Source organism: Anopheles funestus, chromosome 3RL, assembly GCF_943734845.2.
Source record: "Anopheles funestus chromosome 3RL, idAnoFuneDA-416_04, whole genome shotgun sequence".
NCBI classification, from domain to species: Eukaryota; Metazoa; Arthropoda; class Insecta; order Diptera; family Culicidae; genus Anopheles; species Anopheles funestus.
Genome location: NC_064599.1, coordinates 20,124,313 through 20,143,141, shown reverse-complemented (window position 1 = coordinate 20,143,141; position 18,829 = coordinate 20,124,313). Strand labels below are relative to the sequence as shown.

The 18,829-nt window shown below is 41.2% G+C and overlaps 3 protein-coding genes across 3 annotated transcripts in view; all 3 read left to right on the top strand.

The window, feature by feature from the left end:
* The first annotated feature begins 6,461 nt into the window (after positions 1-6,461).
* LOC125770595 (zinc finger CCCH domain-containing protein 3) lies at positions 6,462-9,051 on the top strand. Its single transcript, XM_049440368.1, has 3 exons — positions 6,462-7,400; positions 7,471-8,245; positions 8,350-9,051. The coding sequence occupies exons 1-3, from the start codon at positions 6,679-6,681 to the stop codon at positions 8,908-8,910; spliced, it is 2,058 nt and encodes a 685-aa protein (XP_049296325.1). The 5' UTR covers positions 6,462-6,678; the 3' UTR covers positions 8,911-9,051.
* Positions 9,052-9,201: 150 nt separating this feature from the next.
* LOC125770596 (LETM1 domain-containing protein 1) lies at positions 9,202-11,066 on the top strand. The gene is made up of 4 exons (XM_049440369.1): positions 9,202-9,487; positions 9,588-9,962; positions 10,030-10,324; positions 10,387-11,066. Exons 1-4 carry the CDS (start codon positions 9,336-9,338, stop codon positions 10,708-10,710), a joined length of 1,146 nt encoding a protein of 381 aa, XP_049296326.1. The 5' UTR covers positions 9,202-9,335; the 3' UTR covers positions 10,711-11,066.
* Positions 11,067-11,997: 931 nt separating this feature from the next.
* LOC125770598 (uncharacterized) overlaps positions 11,998-18,829 on the top strand; it is a 42,323-nt gene continuing 35,491 nt past the window's right edge. Inside the window, exons 1-2 of the mRNA XM_049440371.1 lie at positions 11,998-12,107; positions 16,903-18,142. Coding sequence (XP_049296328.1) covers positions 17,951-18,142 — 192 coding nt within the window. The 5' untranslated portion in view covers positions 11,998-12,107; positions 16,903-17,950. The remainder of the gene's footprint in view (positions 12,108-16,902; positions 18,143-18,829) is intronic.

Sequence of the window (18,829 nt, the reverse complement as noted above, 5' to 3'; positions counted from 1 at the left end):
TTTGCATCCTTGACCGAACGGAAATATGAGAATTTATATTTACCCATTGACATGAGACCGTCCAGGGTTTGTTCAGCCCTTTTAACGATCGACCGATCTCTGAACGTCATCTGCCCGATCGGTCGGATGAACGTGCGGGGTGTTCATGTATTTGGGATGGCAAACATTTCTTTTTTTTATTTGGTTGGAAAGACTCGATACGCCCACCAAACAGATATCCTGCGGTCTAGGGTGGATTAGTTGTTGTTTTTTCCAACGATCCAAACGTCGGATGCGCATGGACGATCGATCTGAGGGATCGTATCGTATGTTTGTATTTATTTTGTGACCGGAATCGAACCCCGGATAGTGGATCCTAACCCGATTTGTCCACATTGGGAACGTTACAAAATGTGCTATGCGAGCTAGCAAATAGAAACCCGCAACAATGTTGATGCGTTAGTGTCCTCTGAAAACACACTTCAAGTAAAATGTGTTTTTTTTTCTTCTTCGGTTCATATCCGCTCATCCGTTTAACAGTCAGATTTAACCAAAAAAAAAAACTTCCAAAATAAAAAAACGAATAGAAACGAAAGACATCCCTCCAGAGCACTCTTTTTTCCATTTGCCGTGGAGTTTAGCCGTTTTTCAACACCGTTTAGAAACATTCATCCGGTTGGCGAAAGGACGAACATTGCTCCAAAAGAGCACAACACCGAAACACAGGAAACGGTAGATCAGATTTGTTTGGTGCAGGAAGGATGATGCAGCCCGCCTCTGCCAGACATATACCTCCCGGAAAGTGTCGAATCACGGTGACGGTCGAGCGCAAGCTGACGTCGGTGGAAAAGTTGGGTTAGGCAGCGTTCACCGTTGTGGAATGTGCCCATTCTTATGCCCATAATTTCAATTGTACCGTCAGTGGAAAAACCGAAACACACCGTGGAGCAAAAATTCAATTAAATGCTTGATTTTAAAAACGATTCCGCTTATCGGAAGGATCACGATCGTGCTCCACAGGATGTGATCATCTTTGCGTGATGCGTTGCCCATTTTTTCCGAAACGTTCGTTTGTGCAGCTGCAGGTGACCATAAATGTGTGCCATGGTAAAGAGTTCCTTTGGAAATGCAGCCGTCTATTTACATAATTCACCCATTAGCTTGTGCGATCCTTTTCTATGCTGTTTCTTAGTCTGTGTGCAGATGGTGGTTGATCCGGGAAGGACACACTTTAGGCTTGTTAGTTTTTGGTTAAAAATATGTTACTAACACCCACGCATAGGAGTTAAAGTCGGAAAGGGATGCAACAAAAAAAATGGGATGGGTTTAAAGGAAACAAGTCGGAGTATCCTTTCCTTGGTGGAAAAGTGTCACATTTCACGCGGTTGCATTATCACTTTGCTAGTGTTATGTTACAAACTATTCACGTCCAAGGCATAGAAGTCATATGGTTGATGACCCGTCTAGATATTAATGATGTTATGGGTCACATTTTAAGAATGTATATTCTTGTGTTGATAATTCATTTTTTTATTTATACCTTTTTAAAACAATCTTGCTTTATAAAACATACTCAAATGCATATCACGTATTGGAAATAATTTAAACAACAACGTTGAATAAGATATCAACTAAATAAATCAGGGAAAACCTTTGTAAATAATGATCTACATCATGGAAAAACTGTATCATTTTCTTCACTTACATCGATACATTTGTTTTACTCGATCCACAAGAGAAACCAAAAAGTATAACCCAAAAGCGAAGCCATTCTATTTCCTGGCAAGAACGCGGAAATAAACATCCGATCGCGCGCGGACTCTTTTCCGCCTCAGAAAGCTTGTACCTTTAACATCCGTTTCCGCATTACCACTCGGGTCCGGTTTGGAAACAGTCATCCAAAGGATGTGAGCTTCTTCCATTTCATCCCGCGACAACAAAAAAAAAATCCAATTTTTATAACTCAATAGCTCCGCGGAGAAGCCCAATCGGAAGCAATTTATGGCACAGGTTCGAAAAAAGAACATTGTGTTTGTCACGTTTTGTCGCTACGGGAGTGGAGAAAGAAAAAGGTTTAAAGCTAAAGGGAACGGCACATGTGTCATTGGCATCCTTCCGATTGCAGTGCTACGGTCCTGTAATGTTCGGTGGAAAGTCGTAAAATCATCGTTCGCGTCAGAACCATTCATTCGGTGGGTTGCTTCCTGTGTTTGCCAAAATGATCTTTTCAGGGCCCTTGCCGAACATGCCGATGTTATTCCGGATTGCGGGGTTGTTTTTTCTTGTTCTCAATTTAAACCGTCCAGGGGGCCACCCAGCGGGAACAATTGCACACACACACGTATTGCAATTTTTGCCGCACATTTGTTTTGGTGTGATTTTTTCATTTCTGCTTTTCTCAATTATGTCTGTCAGGACCTTTATGGTTGGGCAGTAAGCTACGGAGGAATCCTTCATGAAATAATTAATTCTATTGTACGTCCTAAGCAAACAGAACGAATTGGAACGGAAGTGAATAGTGTGGAAATGCGCACTGGGATTCGTTTCCGGAACGGTGAAAAACAAGTGAAACGGTCACTGTATCCGGTCATCTGGTCGGTTTTGTTTAAAAAAGAATAAATTAAACTTTTTTAAATTAGGCACAGGAAGTAACAAGGATTTGTAACAATGGACATCCTAACAGATAGGACATTAAATTCTATGACCATGAGGTTGTCATTTGAATCATGGTGGGACTAGCATAAAGTATTATACTGTGAGTTTAGAACACAAAGCGATCACCAAAAATGTGTAATTTTAATCATGGTGGGATTAAAATTATGTATTATACTATGAGTTAAATTGAAAAAAAAAGTAAACTTCTTCTTCTTCTGGGTAATTTCTTCTTCTTATGCGATATGTCTATGACTTCCTATGCTCAGTGAAACCTCTGTTTCACTGTCCATATTTAGAAGCTTACCTGTCTCTAAGTTTGTCTTTCGACTTCTGAGAGTCGTATTGGTATTTTGTTATTGTTTTAATTCACAATTATTTGAGCTTTTGGTGTTTTTTAAGAATCCTTGGTTACGTCTATTTAAGAATTCATGATTTGTTTCATTGTTTTTTCCGTCTCCATTCTTCCAAAGTCTTTTTATGTTCTCTAAGGACAGCCCCTATATTTTTTCCATGTAAAGATCATGTGTCTGGCGGTGTCTGGCATTTCACATGTATTGCAATTTGGTTCTTCTGCGATTCCCATTTTATGTGGCCAATATTTTGGTGGTGCTCTGCTAAAATTCTATTCAATTTGCGTATTTCGGTGGCAATTTAAAATTGGGTTGGAACTTTTCGATTTTTTTTGCCCGTTTTCTGAGCATTTTTGTCCTCTGTTTTCTGGTTTTATTAAGGGCTATGATATCCTCTATTCTTATCCTGTTTTTTTTTAATTATATTTTGTTCATTTATAACTCCTTTCGCAATTTCTTTGTCGCAATTTTATAACATTGTCTGCAATTTCATTGCCTTTAATGCCTATATGCCCTGGGGCCCATGTAATTGACGTAAATAAATAATATATTAATTGAATCGAAAATATCGTATCGTTCCCTTAGTACAAATGATCTTCCCGTGAGGTAAGAAAAGAACACAACGAAAGAAACCATTCCGCCGGAAGGATTACATAAACCGTAGAAAAATGTCCAGCTACCGGACATCCCGGTTGGATGCTACCGAATTGATTCCCTAATCGGGATCGATTTGTTTTGATCACAAATAAAGCCTGGCACCTTCATTCGCTTCAGTTTATTTTCGTTCATAAACAGTCAACGTAAAAGATTGAACGACCAGCTTCTAATCGCCTTGTTCCGGTGGCTCAAACTATGGATAGTAAATATTTCCCTTCAATTGCATCTTTGCTTCATTCGTAAGTCTTCCTGTCGCAGGATTATAGTTCGTTGCTTTACTTTAGTTTAGAAAGAAAGAAAAAAAGCTCCCTTCCCCCAATGACAATCATTTTCAAGCTCGGGAACTTTAATCTTTGACCATTTATCTATCACCGCGAGACGGATTCTCTCACGGCTTTCACCCATGCTTAAGGGTTTTAATCACACAGGATGCACTTTTCCAGCTAAAATCACACTCCCGGAAGTGAGTGGACGGCTTTTTAGCACTTATTAGCAGTGTCTGCCGACTGCCGACTGTCTCCGATTCCCAAATCGATCGATGTTTTCCGGCGTGTAATTACCCGGTGAGACTTTTTAGGGGCAAACTGACAATTTACAGAACGTAACGCACAATCATGAACCACAATGCGATGGGCCAGTTTTTTTTCCTCTCTCTCTTTTTTAAAAGTGTGTATTGTGTCCTTGCCAATCCACGCGCATCCATATCGGAAAGGATCTGCTCGTCGTCGGCGGAACGGTTTTTGGCGGATGGAAGGACATAAAGGAAAAGAAAGCTTTCTTTTTTCTGTTCTATTCTATTTCCTTTTCCGCCAACATATTACCGCTTTCTTTTTTTGTGTGTGATCTTTTTTCCTGGTTACCGGGGTAGGGTAAGCCATTGGGCACATTGATGGAGGGACAGTTTAATCCTTGTTTTGTAATTATAATTAGTCCGCATAACAAAGCCGAAGCTAAATGCTTACCGTTGGTGTGGTATGGTGTGGATCGAAAAGGGGAAATGGTTCTTCCTGTTGTGGAAGAATGGTTAGTGCTGCTGCCCGGTAAGCATTTACACGAAACACAGGAAGGCAGGTGATCCGGCTAAGCACCACAATAACAAGGCGAAAAGATCGACGATACGATGAAGAGTGTGTGATAGCGAAAGGTGAAAGACAAGTCGTATACCGAAGGGATAAAGGCAGTAAGACATGTGTGTACATTGTCATTTCTCGTTACCATCCGGCAGGATAAAGCGGTTTGATGAACCATCTGTGTGCGTGTGTGGAGTGATGGAATGTAAACAAAACACATCCCTTTTTTTTGGTAGGAATTGTTGCATTTTACCACTTCCCAATTGGTTTGGATTTGGAACGTTAATTCCATTTGCACTGCTTTGCGTTGTTGGGGATTGCGCTTGGAACTGCGCTTACCATAACACCGGAAGGGACGCAACAATAACACGCACAACAATTAAAAACGTCGCCAATCCCATACGCAAACGTTTGCTGTTAGTTGTGTGGTGATCACCATAATGATCATACTTCCTGAAGGAACGGTACGTTCCTTAAGTCGATCCTCGTTATTTTCCATGGTAATAACTTCCTTCTCGCTTCACACACAATCTCGTTGCAAAGGTTTCACTCACAGAAGGAGTATACAAAAACACGTTTAAATTGATTCTAGATTCATGTGCTTTTTTTGTCCCATTCTGAACTGCTTTCTTCAACCTGTCCCGGAACTTGGCAGAGAAGCAAAACAAAACGTACCTGTTGTTTTTATGTTCTCGCTTCAGTTTCCGATCCTTTCCTTTGCGCATGGTTCTGCCGACAGGATAACTGCCGTAACCGGACGCACATCCATCGTTTTGTTCGCAAGCAAGCGACGATGTACGTGTGTGTGTGTGTGCGTGTTTGTGTTTATGTGGATATGTTTTGTGGGCATGTGAATCCTGTGGACCTTCGGGCATCCTGTGGAGCGTATGAATGGCTCAGGACATTATGGCTGGTTGGGAATGTGTTGGAAAGCGTCAAAACTGGGTATGGTTTTGTTTATACCATTTTTACCAAAAGCCGTTGTATTATTTGTTTTCCGGTGGATTTGATTGTTCCGGATGTTCCCATGATGTGCGTTAACCCTTTTCGGGTGTGCTTAATTAGGTGTGAAAAGGACTTTTTCTTTTAATTAAAAGCAAGGATAACTTTTTTTTGCTAAGGTACAGCGTACAATACGACATGGCTTAGGTTTGAAATACGAGATTGATCTTTTAAAGAATCATACAATTCTTTTTCAAAGTAGATGTAGTGTTAGCAAATTAGCAATAATGAACTTTTTATTCAAAGTAATGTAATAATAACAGAAGTTAAATCTCAAGAAAAAAATGAACTGTTATGTAGCGCATTGAAGTCACTAGGCTACAAGAGCCTTTAGGACAACAGAATGACACCGACAAGCTATTCCGTAAAATCGCTTATGATCGTTCCTAGATTTTGTTCTTAGGACTTAGGAGGTGGCAGCAGACTAAACAGAAATCTTACTTACTCAAATGAATTTTGAATACAAAAATTACAAAATAAACTCCAATAGATAAAAGGTTTCTGTAAATGAATTTTCCCATTGTGAGAGAAACGTCTACTTTAAATTTGTCATTTCTGTTTACAACATGTGGGTTGAATTCTTCTGATTATTACCGCATAAAATATTTATTATATTAAATTTTAGTTACTCAAGCTAAATTTTTACTACAAATGTTATCATTTTTATGTTTTGTTTTCAAAATTATTTTATTATTTTATTTTCTTAATTAATAAGCTAAAAATTGTCATCAAAATGAACACAGACTTGTCGCACTGTGCAGCACAGCTGTCATTGACAAATTACGTAGTTATTACATTACATTGTGTTGTGTTTTAGTCCATGTGTAAAAATATATTGCAATAGCCAAGATTTTATCTGTGATAGCTAAATAATTTAGTTTTACTAGACTAAATAGAAGATCTGACATTAAACGGGCTGAAACTCCGCTCGAACGCAACGCAAAACAATCGAAGTGAAAGGCACCATGGAACCCCAGCCGAATACAGTGGAACAGCCTTCAAAAATATTCATCAACCCAAAGTTTGCTAAAGCGCACATTAATCCGATGTTCCTAGCATCCAACAGTTCGTTAAGGCGGCCAGAAGTAGCAAAGCAAGACGAAACAACCCACCACAGTAGCAGCATACATCTGAATCCTGCATTTCTGGATAAGCTACGGATTCAACAGGTATCACCACCAACAATAGCAGCAACAGCACCTGCTGCCGTTTCACAACCCATCGTCCCGAACTCTTTGGTAGCGGCAACGAAACCTGCAGCTGCTAAACTCGCATTTACAGCCACAGTAAACCCAATTATAAAAAATACAAGAAGAAAACTGGTTCGTGCTACCGCATCAGCAAGTGACTCACAGCCTACTGTTGTAGCTAAATCGGTAGGGAGTGGTGTAGGAGGGCCAGCTAGCAACAGTCACCAGCTTGCTCCTTTGATAAGAATTGGGAAAAATAAACTTGTCCGCAGCGGTGTACCTACTACGGTAATGGGGTTGGAAAATGTTAAACCCAGAGTGCTGCCAAGTGCAACGCTGCCAGAGAGGAAAAGCCTTCGAATCGATCGAAGGGTTGCAGCAACGTCGTCAAGGTCCTCCATGCAAAAGCTGACGTTTGTGAAGCGTTATGCCTTGTCGAGGATAAATGGAATTACGCCCAAAAAGGTTGTCATTACCGATCCGAAGTTGCTAAAACTGTATGTAAAACAAAGCAAAAGTTAGTTGTTTGTGTATGTACCTTTAATGATTTGTTTCGCATTGTTTTAGGAAACGTAATCCAATGGTAAAAACCGATGAAAAATCTAGACCGGGAAAGAGTTCTATTGCTTACGCCTCGAAAAATAAGCAGCTTGTGCTGGTCAATATAAATGGGGTGCTTTATCGTTCCTCGACAAATAAGTTACAAAAGTCCGTTTCACGAACTCCATCGGCAATAGGTCATTCTCCGGCCAAACCTGCACGTAAAACCAAAGAACACTATTTGATTATAAGAGGTATGCGCTTCGCATTGGATCGTAACGGTATGAAGCTGCGCTCGGTGGGCAATGCAACGGTGGATACGGCAGCATCCTCTAAAAGCATTGCGGAACCGCGATTAAACCGCATCGATATCGGTGGACTAACGTACAAAGCGCGCAAGGATGGAATCTTCATCCGGACGGACAATCACAAAACGCGAAACCATCTGAGCATGGCCAAACACCGCAGTATACAGGTGCTAGCGAGTAAGCTGAGAAAATGTAACGAACCGTGCCATATCTACCGTCGTCTGGGGAAATGTTTGGCGCACCAGCGTGGCAAATGTCCAAAAGTACACGATCCGAAGCACGTGAGCATCTGCCAAAAGTTCTTACGCGGCGAATGCATACTCGATGGATGCTTTCTCTCACACGATGTCTCCCTGGAGAAGATGCCCGTGTGCACGTTTTTCCTCGAGGGACGCTGTACGCGCGATGTGTGTCCCTATCTGCACAAGAAAGTGAGCGAAAAGGAGCGCATTTGTGATGCATTTTTGAACGGGTTTTGTTCTCTGGCCGACAAGGTAACACCAAGAGTTTGTTTTGCAGAAGTCCACATTTGACGACGATTTAATTCTTTTCTCTTTGTATTTCATCCATGCGTTGTTACTGACGTTACGGTTCCTAGTGTCCCAATCGCCACGTATTTCAATGTCCAGAGTTTGAGCAGAAAGGCAAGTGCGACCGGGTGCGTTGCCCTTATCCGCACGGGAAGAAGGAAGTCAAGAGTGTAAAATCTGATAATCCATCGACATCGAATGCTCTGCGGAAGCCGGAAAGGCAAGAACAACCTAGACCGAAACAGGCACCACCGACAATGACGACGCCTGTCCGGTACTACAAGGACGATGGACAATCGTTGATGCTACACCGAGACCAAACGGGTGAGTTTAGTGCTAGTGAGCGTAATCAGTTGAAACGTATGCTTGGTGAAGTGGAAAAAATGAAACAACGATACAAAGACGACATCAGTACGCATTCGACAGAACGCACCGTGGACGATGATAGTCAAATTGTAAGTATAGAAAGCATCTCGCCGTCTAATGGTGAACGTTCCGAAGCGAATGATTCGCTGCCGGAACCAACACCGGACGAGGTAAAGAACGATAATGAGTCCGGGACAGATACGAAACCAGCGGTATTTCGGCGTAAAGCTCTCGGTACGCTGCCAGCTTTTATTCCTATCTGAGTGTTGTGTTGCTTACAGTTGATTGAAAAGGAACCGTATGCCGAAAAAATATGTTTTTTTATTAAGTTAATAAATAATGAACGATGAAGAAAATATTTTTTTAAATATGAATAAAATAAAGAAAAATATATAAATAGTTAATGCATATTGTTAGTGTTTTGTTTTTTTCTACGCCGAAAACGTATGAAATGGAAATTTTAATTTGCCCAATCAGAAGATCAAACATTGGTGATGCTGTCGTTAATGGTCACCTTCATGGTTTGAAATGTTGTGTCGCCACTTTCCGACACGCACTGTAGCTGTCAATGCGATAAACATTCGCCGGTGTGCAGTGTGTTGTCGTTCGCGAACGGGAAGAAAAATGATGTAATATAGACAAAAATCGTGCGTTTCAGTCCCAATTTCGTTTCCATCTGCCCGAAACCATGTCGCTGACATTGTTGCGAACGCTGTGCCGTCAACAGCAGCACGTGTTGCAACAGCGGCAACCCGTTACGTTCGTCGGAACCAGCCCGATTCGTTGTGCGGTACGATTTCAGAGCACCACCGGTGGAGATAGCCCGAAACAACAGGACAGGTATAATGCGGAAGACGATGCGCGTTTGTACAATCAATTAGTGATGGTCGAAAGTTGCAAACTAACCTGCTTATTTTTCCTTCCCAAAAACAAAACACAGTAACGACAAACAGTCCACCAAAGAGCGGCTGGCGGTCAAATACAGTCGCGAAAATGTGAAGCGCAACGTGCAGGGATATGTCTTTTCACGGTTTTTCGACTACGTGAAAAACTACGATAAGGTGATTGAGAAGAAATTTCCATCGGCGGTACACGTCTATCGGGTGTTTCTGGTAGGCGTGCGAGATTTCTTCAACGACATGAAGAAGCTAGTCAAAATCACGAAAATCGTCTACTCGCACACTAATGACCTGCGGTGCCTGACGCGAAAGGAGATCGAGCTGTACTATCAGATGCCACGAGACATGAAGAAGGTGGCGCCGGTTTTGCTCATATCGGCGTTACCGTTTGCGAATTATGTGATATTTCCTCTAGCGTAAGTATTTCACCATCGCAAGGTTTCAAGATCCATTAGTAATAATTTCTGTTTTCTTTCGCTTCAGCTATATGTACCCTCGAACATTACTGACGTCTCATTTCTGGTCAGTGCAGCAGAAGGTAGATTTTGCTCAGATAGATCTACGCAATCGGCTTCTGTACAATCGGCGCGTCTTTCGCTGTATGCAATCGAAGCTGGACGCGCTGAAAAAGTCACACGATCCGGCGTACGAGAAGTTTAGCTATATTTTGGGTTTGTTGGGCAGTGGTCTACATCCCACGTCTGAAGAAATATTGGACGTAAGGGAGGTATTCCAACGACCACCATTTCATCTGAATAGTTTATCATCATCACACTTGGTAAGTTTCTTTGGTAGCTTTCTTTTAACTGTCACTTAAATGAGTTTCTGATGTTATTTTAGAAATATCTTTGCCGATTACACGACATTCACGCTGGTCTGCTGAGGCGGTTTCGATTAAGCGAACGTGCTTACGTTGTACACCATATGGATATGGCTATAAAGCGAGAGGGAGGCGTCCACAACATGCCAATCGAATCGCTAAAGCATGCCTGCTACATCCGGGGCCTGAATGCGAACAATCTGAGCGCGGAAAGCATGATCGACTGGTTGCAGGAATGGGTGAAAGTTTCGCTGGTTGTGGACGAGGATTGCATCAGTATGCTGCTCCATCTTCCCATTTTGCTAACGTATAATCACACGAACAACTGGATTCTGATACACTGATATTGGTGCCAAGTGACGGCGTGCCTGCAAATGGTAGCTTATTCGTTTTACGTTCTTTATCATGAATCGAAGTAAAAGAACAATCAAAAAGCAAAAGAAAAACAAAACGTATCAGTAAAAGACAATTGTATGTCCACTATTTCGCTAGCTACAGAAACACCGCTCGTTGAACGGAGAAAAAAAAATCCGCAGGAAAGTGTAAGTTTTGAAAGCGCTCGAAAAATGAAAGTTTCCAGCTTTCGTTTTTAGTATAGAAACGTCCACATTCAGTACAGAGTAGAGAGTGACACAAATTCTATCGAAACAACCCAATTGTTACATTGTTGTCCTTTTTTTTATTTAAAGTTATTATACCTATCTGTACTTCAAATATGGTTGTTATTTGTTTCATGACTTCTCTTACTAATATTTTATTCCCTTTTCCTATTTAACATTACATTGTACCACTTGTAGCATATGGTGAAATATATCCACTTTAAAGGGAATTTAGAAACTTTTTCTTCCGAAAAGTTCCGAACATTTTAAAATTTACATATCCCTCTACAACCGGAACACATGGAGGGCGAACACTGTCCGTAATGTATTTTCATATGTACGGTCGTAAACAGAGAGACATGCAGTAGTGTTGAAAAATGCTGCACGTTGCGTTCGATACGAGAGAAGAGTAGGCTTTGAGTTGTGCAGATAAATTCGCCTTGGTTTTGCGAGGGAAAATCTACAATATCCCCTAGCGTGCGTGATCAAATATGTTTTTTGAATATTTCAACCACTTTAATGCTTTGGTTACGATTAATTAAAAATTAGGTAACAATGAAATATCAAATATTTTTTGTTACAAAAACTAGACAAAAAAAAGGAAATCACACAATTACATCGCTGATCTTGTACGCGGTTGATCCTACCGTAAAACTTGCTGTCATTTTTCCGTAGTAAATTGATGCATACATTCTCTCCCGTGTTACTATTCTTGTGCTCATTCTCTCTCTCCCTCTCTTCATGTGTTGCTCTGTGTCTATTTTCTTCAACGAGAGAGAGAAAGCGATGCGTCGTGTGTCCTGGTCACCGTGTGCGTCTCCATTGGGACAAAAATGTTCGCAAACTTCATCCCAATGTTTGTGCAGCAAACGCGACCCTAGGAAGCGCTACTATTCCCGAATCGAATGCGAGCGAGAGAGGAATAGAATCAGCAGACTCTGGTCTGTCTCATTTGTATCCTTTGCGAAACATGTCCTCGCGTACGAGCATGTTGTTGGGACGCACGATGGAACCCTAGCTGCTCGCGCTCAAGAGTCGCATTCGAGTGTTCGTCTCGTACGGGTCGCCCTTTTAGTGAAAGGTTGCGCGCGTCCGGAACTCGCTACACGGTGTTCGTTGTTCGCAACAGCAGTATCAGCAGTGTCAGTATTCAGTAGCAGCTGCGGGGAAAAAAGGGATTTAAAGCCAAAGTTCTTCCTTCCCGTGCAATGGATTCATTCGTACGCTAAACTATCGCCTCGCACTCTTGGATGTATCAAACGTGAAACAATTATTTTCATTCCATTCCTTGTAGTTCACGCCGTTGTAAAGATTTTTCTATTAGTCTGGTTCACGTTTACTTTTTTCCGCATTTCTTACTCCCTTTAACATCAAAGAACAAAGTACAGTGCAAGAACAGTGGCTCGGTTGATGCTGTGTGCGAGGGTGGGAATTTGTTTTTTTTTTCTTGTTTTTTTTCCATTTGCCCACCTTATGCGAAGTAGTATAAGGAGCGCGCGCGATTTCTCTCGTTTATTAGCTCGCCTACTGTGTCCTTCTGTCATCCATCTTTTGCGGACACGCTCTTTTACAATTTCGCTCTCTTTTAACACTGTTTTTTTCTTCTTGTTTTTGAGTGCTTACATTCGGTGCGGTGTTTTTCGTACGAAGAATTATAAGCGTTGCGAAGAACGATACATGTAGAATGTATATTTGTGTTTTTCATTATAAAAGGCATATTTTGTATCTTTTTTTTTTTGTTAAATACATCTTGGTGTAAGATGTACTTAATTGTATTTCGGCGTTCGCTAATGTTTTGCTAATAATCACGAAATGGTTTTGTATCAAACGGATGGTTAAACCACGATTTCATTCAATCTACACATTGAATCACCACGTAGCAAGCTGTTGATGGGAAAGTGCTGCTCAGCACGCGACCTATCGGTTCGGTTTTGTCAAAACATAGCACACCACACCACACACCACCGCCCGGTTTCGAACAACTGTGTGAAAGCACGTGTGAAGCGATGGAGACGCCTGGTGGTTTCTATTTTACGAGCAAAATCCGGAAAAACGCGTCCCCTACCGACCTTTTCCTGCGCGTTCTGGTGTTTGGTCCCGCTTGGTCGAACACGCAACGTGCAATTTTGGAACGTTTCGTTTCTATTCCCACAACCAGTGCAACCAGTGTGTGTGTGTTCGAGGTCGTCAAAGGAAAGGAAGGGATGTAAAAATAGTAAACCATTCACTAGGCGCACCAGCATAGTGCCAAATGAGCGTGTATTGTGTCGTATTTGTGGCAAGCAAAACCACCCCGCCGTTTCGCCATCGAACGTCAGCATGACCAGCCGGAAGAGTGAATAATAGAATTATTGTGCGGAAACTAATTTAAATTGACCGGTCATGGCAGCTTCCGGTTGGGTGATGGTCGTGAGAATCGGAAAATCGGGAAAAAAGGTGTAGAAAATAATATAGTTTGAAGAGATCGAACGTATGAAGATGTTGGGGGTGGGAAGCCATACATGAAAGTTTTTGGTAGGCGGTTTTTGAAATTCGTCCAAATATTTTTTTTTGTTTGGGAAAAGCTTTGCCGAGAAGGAGAAAACTTTTGCCGCCCTACACCTCCAGACTTGATGGGAAATTAATTCAATAAAACGGCATCATTCGTTTTGGTGTGCCGTTCGTGCGAGAAGTTGGTGCTGGCTGTGGAAACATTGGTCGTGAACATCCCCTAACTGGGTTTGAATTGAATTTAAAGCGATTTGGTGGTACAGACTATGGTACCGGATGGTTGCAATGTGTGTTACCTTTTTTTTTATTTGTTTTAAAGGCAAAATTGTAGGAAAATGTATTTACCACCAGTAGTGAGAATGAGGGTTTTAAAAGGGAACAGAATTATAGATGAAATCAAGCACAGCAACGGTCGAGTGCTTCAAACGTTTCGTTTTTTCCCTTTTTTTAATGCTTACCTTTGGAAAAGCTTTCACCAGTTCCCATCACGACCACGGCTGGTGGACCGCATGCAGAGTGCAATTTACGTGTGCAATGCATATCCGAGGGGGGGAGGAGGTCAGTTGGTTAGTTACGGGGTGGTGGGTTGGTACCATTTTAGATTTTAATTAGACTCCGATCGATCGCGTTGGTTAAGCCTTCGGTGGTTAACATTGGAAGGAGAAGGGTGAGTGGGTGTGATGAAAAGTGGATGGAAAGGAGGAAAACTGGTTTCCCAACCAGTAGCCGGACGAATAGGGATGTACTTTCGAAGGCCACCCATCGCGAACGATAGATTATAGAGCAAAACTCATATACACGGACGAAACAAATAAGATTCCCGTGACCCGGACGGGCATGTTGGTAAACGATTTTCAATTTCCCGGACTTTAGCGGCGTTGTTTCGTTACTATATTTTCTTTGTTCTGCCCTTTGCTGCTTGTGAAGGTTGTTAATGTGTGATTGTGGTTGTGATACCTATGAGAAATGGAAAAAAAATCCAATAAGTGAATTTTAATTTTGAAAATTGTTTGAATTTTTTAATGTAAACTACACACAACTCACTAATAGATAATAAAAAACTAATGTGGGGCTTGTGACAGTGTTGGGAAAGAGAGAAAAAATGGGAATAGAAATAGTAGAGCAGAAGAGCGATAAGTGTGAGCGAGAGCGACCGAGAGGTAAACAAGCAGGCGCAACAGCTTACTGTGTTTGATTTCCTGCCAGGTTTTTTTTTTGTTTTGCTACAGCAGGTTCCTGAGATCGGTCTATGTAAATAGTCGTGCAAATGGGTAGGGCGAAAGCATGGTATACGCTGGCAACGTACAGTTTTTTGCAAAAACCAAGTCAAGGCCGTGTGGCAGGTATTTATTTATTTTGACGTTTACTTTGGCAGAACCGGGAATGCATCGTGCTGCAGGTGCGTGCACCAGTTTCGCTTCAGGTTCGGTTCTCCGCCCCGATGGTTCTGTCTCGTAGCGTTTCCGTTCCGGTCCCATTCATTGTTCCGGGTTTCATACCCGACTTTCCAAGCTGTCTACGCCTACGGCGCTGTTTCAGGTGAAAGGCAAAAAAACACATCTGAAGGGAAGTTTTGCCACATTCCCGGTAAGGATGAAACCGAGTTGGTGTAATTATTATTTTCCCTCACATCAAATGTAGAGGAAAGCAAAAGCACGAGATTTATAATTATTTTAATGGACGTGTGCTTCATGGTAAGGCTTAGCGTGCAAAAAAAATGATTTGCAAAAGGGGAAAAAATAAATATTTAATTTTAGTTTTATGTAAGTACATTAAATATATGGTGAAGCATTAATTACTTTTCATTAATTTAAAATTAAAATTAATTGTTGATAATGTTTAAACAAAGATAATTGTTGAATTGATGACTACTGTTTCAAGAATTAGGCTTATTTTGAAGCTTTCCTTTCGCCCATTTTTGGAAGGACTCTTATGAAAGCTCATTTTTCAAATTAAAAACCTCTTTTCCTTTTCACGTAAAAAAGGAACAGCTCGAATCCGTTTTCATTAACAGTGCTTGAACTTGAATTTTGCGTTCGCCGAAAGCGATAATAAATCAGATACAAGACGACAGAATAGCAGTAGCAGTAAGAGGAAGGTTTCCCACCTCAAAATGCTGCGGATCACTTGTTCAGCTGTTTCGGCGGTTGTGAAAATGATTTTTGCTTGCCCATGCTCAATCGTACATAATCACCGTCCAATAGTAGCTTCATTAGCATATGCTGCTGGAGATGGAGATTAATTGGAATTTGTCCCGCTTGCCCATTTCCGGTTTCGCCGGAAACTGCAAGCTGCAGAAATTGATTGCAACTAGCACGAAGCGAGAGATAAATTCGGTCACTTTCGGTTTGGTGATAATTAACGAAACGCGCACACAAACCAAGGACGGGTTTTTGGGGGGCCAGGCGTGAAGAACGGTGTATTATTACGAAGTAGAAATTAATAACCTTAAAAACATTGTACCGCGCAGCCACTTTTCCGAGCTGTTTCGGTGTTCGGGAGATCGTTAATAAGGTTGGATAATTAAAACTAACTCGATGGTATAAAAGGAATGGAAAGAATGGAATGGGGGGGATTATTATTATTATTTTTTCTTTTGGTAGATAAATTATTTCACGCAGAAGAAAATGAACTAAAAGCGTTCGCTTAAATGGAGGCGCATGGTCGTTTGTTCGGTTGCGGAGTTTTGTTTTAATTTGCGATCAGCTAAGAGCGTGACATAGCTCAACGATTGGGGATTATATTTTTATATTTTTTTTATTTTAAATTTATACAATTTTTGTATAGATTTTTATTGATTTCCCCATTTCCCAGCAATAATAAACCATATTTTTTTAAACATACATTCCCCAAAAATCATTCTTAAAACAAATAGTTTAAAGTACAAAATAAAAGTGTTTGCGGAAAAACCCATTCCCCGACACGTACTGATACGTACATCTGACACTATTGGCTCTCAACTGGGAGGGTCATACTGATTTGAATACTATAATGAACCGACGAACCATTTTTTTTTGGTATTCCTTCATTTTCGTTTTGTTTTTGCTTGGACAAGAAAATTGGATTGTGCAAAATGAAAACAATTTCACCCTCAAAATCGAAACACGGCGTAAACGGGAAACAGACGGAAAGGGGCTGAGTGCTTGCCGAGAGACTACAAGTGATAATTTGTTTTACTGAGTGCGAGTGGAAATTTAACGGAAGGTCGTGAAGTTTATGGGAATATTTTTCATCTTTTCGCTCCCCCATTTTGTATTTCGTTTCTCCCAGCTTCAATTGGGTTTTCGATTTTTATTTTGCCTAACATGTAGCTTTTCGTTTGATTATTTCCATTCGTTTCACCGCTCCGTATGAAAAGCGTTTGGAGAGAGAGAGAGAAAAAAACACACACAATATTCATACACATCGTAACATTGATTTTCTTTTTTCGGTGTTTTTTTTTTACAGAGTGTGTACACACATGCAAAAAAAAAACGATGAACCTTATCATCGGCTAGCTGTGAAGCAAAGTTAAGCAGAACATTACGAAACCGGTGTGTGCACAAAACGAGCGCAGGATAAATATAGTCAACTGTTCGGTTCAAATTTTGTGCAGTTCAGTTCGGTTTTTGGAAAATACAAAGCAAACGTCGAGAACGGGGAGTGGGGCGCAAAATCGAAATCACATAACTCGAGCACCGTCTTCAATCCGTTCATGCGATCGAAGCGATGAAGCGACAAACGGCAAACCGTACGGATTGCGTCGTCGCCGTCCTCAACCGGCAGCACCCGAAATGAGTCGGAAATCGGAAAAATCCCCCCTTACCATCCTTTCCCAGCATCTCACGCACGCCAAGCTCCCCGGTAGCTGGTCGATAGGTTGAAGGTATTTTTCCATTCCCAACCCAATATTGTGCCGCTTTTCTTTTTGTTCTTCGTTCCTCCCGCCATTCGCAAGGATGGTGAGACATAAATAGATTGCCGATCGACTATCATCTGACCGTGGACAGTGGTGGGACAACAGTGGTGTAGCCGAAGCAGCAGCAGCAGCAGTGGCAGAGCAAGCATCAAACGCTGGCCAGTAGCCAGCAGCAAATATCGCGCCAAATGGACGAAATATTTGCTACCCATACAGTCAAGTGTGCCGTGGTGCAAGGGTTGTGTGGGACACAGGAAAAAAGATAAATAGAAGCAACAAAAAAATCAATCACACGTGAGATCACACCGTAGATTAGAAAATAGGAGCAGAGTTTGGGGTGTTTCCCCCCTTGAAATGAAACGTCGTGTCGTGAGTAGTGAGCATCTTTTATAACCTGAGGAGTGATTAAACGAAGCTGCGTTTAGTTGTGTACGAGTGGCAATCATTAGTGTGCGAAAGGGGCTCGGAAGGGCTAAGCTAAGTTTCAAGTTCAAGTTCAAGGTGAAAAGAAACGTGAAAAGGAAAGAGAAAAAATCGTGTTATAATTACAAGTGAAAGTGTGTGTGTGCGTGTGTTTGTATTTCCACCCGTCACACAATGGCCGTCAATGTACTGGACGAGGATCACTTCGCGATCAGTGCGATCGTGACGGTTGTGATGCAGATCATCTTCTTCCTGATAGCCGCCATCTTTCAGCTCGACAAGCTGACCGATTTTGCCGGCGGTGTTAACTTTATCATCATTGCCTTACTGACGTTCTTTCTCGGACAGATCGATCGTGCGCTGAAGGTAAGTTACGACTGTGACTTAATGAGAATAAATTAAGGATTTTACAAAAGAAAATATATATTACAAAATAGAACTCTATTCTTTAGTTTCTATTCTCTATTCTTTTTCGGCTTATTTGGTTGTAAATAAATAATTTGTTTGGTTTTACCTTAAAGGCTTCAAATATTTGTGACTTATATTGATGAAAATTTTAACCTGAACCTTTTATTAGTTATTTTTAAATTGAAAAACTGCAATTATTGAGCGTATCGTACATTATCGGTTATATTATTTAACTGATCTACGTGAATTTTTTTAAACTTAGAGTCTCTCTCTCTCTCTCTCTCTCTCTCTATTCTTTGCTTAACGGCATCTAAGGTATTGCCGGCCGTTTCTTGTTTTTTTTCTTGCACGGTTAGAACGGCCTGGCCGTATCAAGAAGCCGTTTCTTGGTTACTACATTTATTTTTACTACATAGCCGGTTAGTCAATCCTTGCTACGGTGCGGATGCGATTTGATCCCCTGTCCTGTCGTTTTAAACTGGCGCTGTTTATCACATATACCACGGGGCTGCCCAGTTTAAAGTATAAATAAAAATTTCAACCAAAAAAGCTCGAAAGTGAATATACGCTCAGAAGAATTCATAAAAAATGTTTTTTTTTGTGATAATTTAACTGTGAAACTATCTCAAAAATTAGTTTCAGACA

What these genes read in the sequence shown, in the direction of transcription:
- LOC125770595 (XM_049440368.1), top strand. Translation starts at nt 6,679, where the DNA reads ATGGAACCCCAGCCGAATACAGTGGAACAGCCTTCAAAAATATTCATC. An exon ending in GATCCGAAGTTGCTAAAACT is followed by an intron (nt 7,401 to 7,470) that starts GTATGTAAAACA and finishes GCATTGTTTTAG; the next exon opens with GAAACGTAATCCAATGGTAA. An exon ending in TTTGTTCTCTGGCCGACAAG is followed by an intron (nt 8,246 to 8,349) that starts GTAACACCAAGA and finishes TACGGTTCCTAG; the next exon opens with TGTCCCAATCGCCACGTATT.
- LOC125770596 (XM_049440369.1), top strand. Translation starts at nt 9,336, where the DNA reads ATGTCGCTGACATTGTTGCGAACGCTGTGCCGTCAACAGCAGCACGTG. An exon ending in AGCCCGAAACAACAGGACAG is followed by an intron (nt 9,488 to 9,587) that starts GTATAATGCGGA and finishes AACAAAACACAG; the next exon opens with TAACGACAAACAGTCCACCA. An exon ending in TATGTGATATTTCCTCTAGC is followed by an intron (nt 9,963 to 10,029) that starts GTAAGTATTTCA and finishes CTTTCGCTTCAG; the next exon opens with CTATATGTACCCTCGAACAT.